Source organism: Dermacentor variabilis, unplaced genomic scaffold, assembly GCF_050947875.1.
Source record: "Dermacentor variabilis isolate Ectoservices unplaced genomic scaffold, ASM5094787v1 scaffold_13, whole genome shotgun sequence".
NCBI classification, from domain to species: Eukaryota; Metazoa; Arthropoda; class Arachnida; order Ixodida; family Ixodidae; genus Dermacentor; species Dermacentor variabilis.
Genome location: NW_027460291.1, coordinates 13785954 through 13788089, shown reverse-complemented (window position 1 = coordinate 13788089; position 2136 = coordinate 13785954). Strand labels below are relative to the sequence as shown.

The 2136-nt window shown below is 50.9% G+C and overlaps 1 protein-coding gene across 1 annotated transcript; it reads right to left on the bottom strand.

Moving 5' to 3' along the window:
- Nucleotides 1–411: 411 nt before the first annotated feature.
- Nucleotides 412–888, bottom strand: LOC142566807 (uncharacterized). The gene has a single exon (XM_075677688.1). The coding sequence runs from the start codon at nucleotides 886–888 to the stop codon at nucleotides 412–414; it is 477 nt and encodes a 158-aa protein (XP_075533803.1).
- Nucleotides 889–2136: the final 1248 nt, after the last annotated feature.

Here is a 2136-nt window from a genome sequence, read left to right as displayed (position 1 = left end):
TGATTTCTCGCCTCTTGTCACTCAATAAACTGGGTCGCACATCTTTGAAGCATGCCTGCCTTTGCAAGCTGCGCACACCAACTTCCGCCGACACTCGTTTGCGCGGTGGCTCTTTATAGTACATTGGTAGCACCACATAGCTTCAGCCAGCGGGTTCTTCTTCTCTGATATGGCCAAGGTAACGCTGCATGCCTCGGTTGCATGTCTGGTAGATTTGCAAAATAGACATTCGTTGTGCATTTGTTTCGATTTTTCCGATGTATACAGGACTGATGACGATGGCGCAGACTTTCAGTGGGACCCGCTGCACTTGTCGGAGGATGCCGATAGAGCACACTGCTCTCTTGTTTCCTGCTCTATCTGTGTATATCGCAAGAGATGCTCGAGTTTTTTGCAAGAAGCTGTGGTTGCCTAAGCAGAGGATGTCGTGCCTTGTGCGTCATCCTGGAGACGGCTATGCCGGTGGAACGCCACGACGATTTCTTGCGGCAGGGATTGAACCAGAACGTCGTAGAGCATCGCCGCGAAAGTGCTAGTTGGAACTTCTAGGACGTTGAGGCCGCGCACATTCAGCTGGACTCCGTCATACAGCCTGCGCAACTCCCTCGTATCCGATAGAGTTGTCACGGGCTGCAGTTCTTGGAGCGCAGCGCTCTGAAATGATGCTGCACAATCCAGCTCCTGTGCCCGAACTGCTTGAAGAGTGCCATCCAGCTGATTTAGCAGCTGGATGGCACTCTCATAACACGCTTCAGTCGTTGGCCGTCCGGAAATGGCAGTTGCTGCTTCCCCTACCAGGTAGTTGGGGAGGTAATGGAATTTATCAGTCGTGCATAGGGTTGTATTTGCGTGCACCGTGCCGTTGGATTGCTCCCAAATGACGTCCATTGACACACGTCTCCATAGAAAGGCTTGATGGTAAGCGTTGGGAGACGAGGTCCGAAGCTCTATGACACAACTGTCGTTGGGGCAGGTGGCGTATTGAGCGTCGTTGAGGGAGGAGTCTGCACCGTGCTTCCGACGCTGAGATCTGCGAGCCGGCCCCGGAAGCGTGCCAGCGTCTCAAGCGTCTGGTCGTCATAATGCACTGCAGACTCGTACTCTCTTTCAAGATCCTCAACGGGAATCAAGTCCTAAAGCTCGGCATTGATCTTCTGAAGCTCGTCATGGCTGGCGGCGACCTTGTCTATAACCTTGCTGAATGCCGTGCGGTCGTTGCAGCCACTCTCCTACAGCGTCGTCGCCTCATTCATGATTTTATTTGATTGGGTTCGGCTAGCAGAGCGTTTCGCTTTCAAGCGGTCCATGTTTTGTGAGGATTGCGGATTACTTGCTCGTAAGGTAGCCGGTTCCGCGCGTTGCTTCGCTGGGTGAGGTTCCGATTAGGATCGGGTTACTCCGGCTGCAGTTTCTAGAAGCAACTCATTGGCGCATTCGCTCGCTGTCCATGTCGTTGGGATCGGCTCGTTGTCCAGGTATTCGGCACCATACCTTGCGGAACGCAGGCCACTTGTAGGTCACGTCGCGCGACAAAACGGAGCCGTGAGACACCCAACAAAGCCTTTTCATGGCGAGAGACGAAGATAAAAGGTATCATGATGATGATAAAGGTGCGCGCACTTCTTGGCGCCAGGCGCGGAGGCAGCAGTCCACGATCCATCCCTTTTTTTTCTTCATCTGCTAATCTCCGACATAGGCAAGTATGCCTCCAGAGAGAGTGACCACTTCGGTTGGAATAACTTCCTTACGCAGGCAAAATGAAAGAAATCTTGCACAACAAGTAGACTGGCCAATGCGGTTGATGATGGCAAAAGGCTGTACTAAAGTAGGCAAGACAAATATAGGAGGGTCGACAGCTTGTTCTAAACTGCCATGGTTGCTTAGTGGCTTTGGTGTTACGTTGCTAAGCACGAGCTCGCGAGATCAAATCCTGGCCATGGTGGCCGCATTTCGATGAGCGCAAAATAAAACAAAACCTTGTACTTGCATTTAGGTGCACGTTAAAGAATCCCAGGAAATAAAAATTATTCCGGATTAAATAAATAAATAATAATAAATAAATAAATAAATACAACGGCGTGCCTCAATCAAATCGGGGTCTTGGCACGGAAAACCCCGTGATCTATGAGCTTGTTC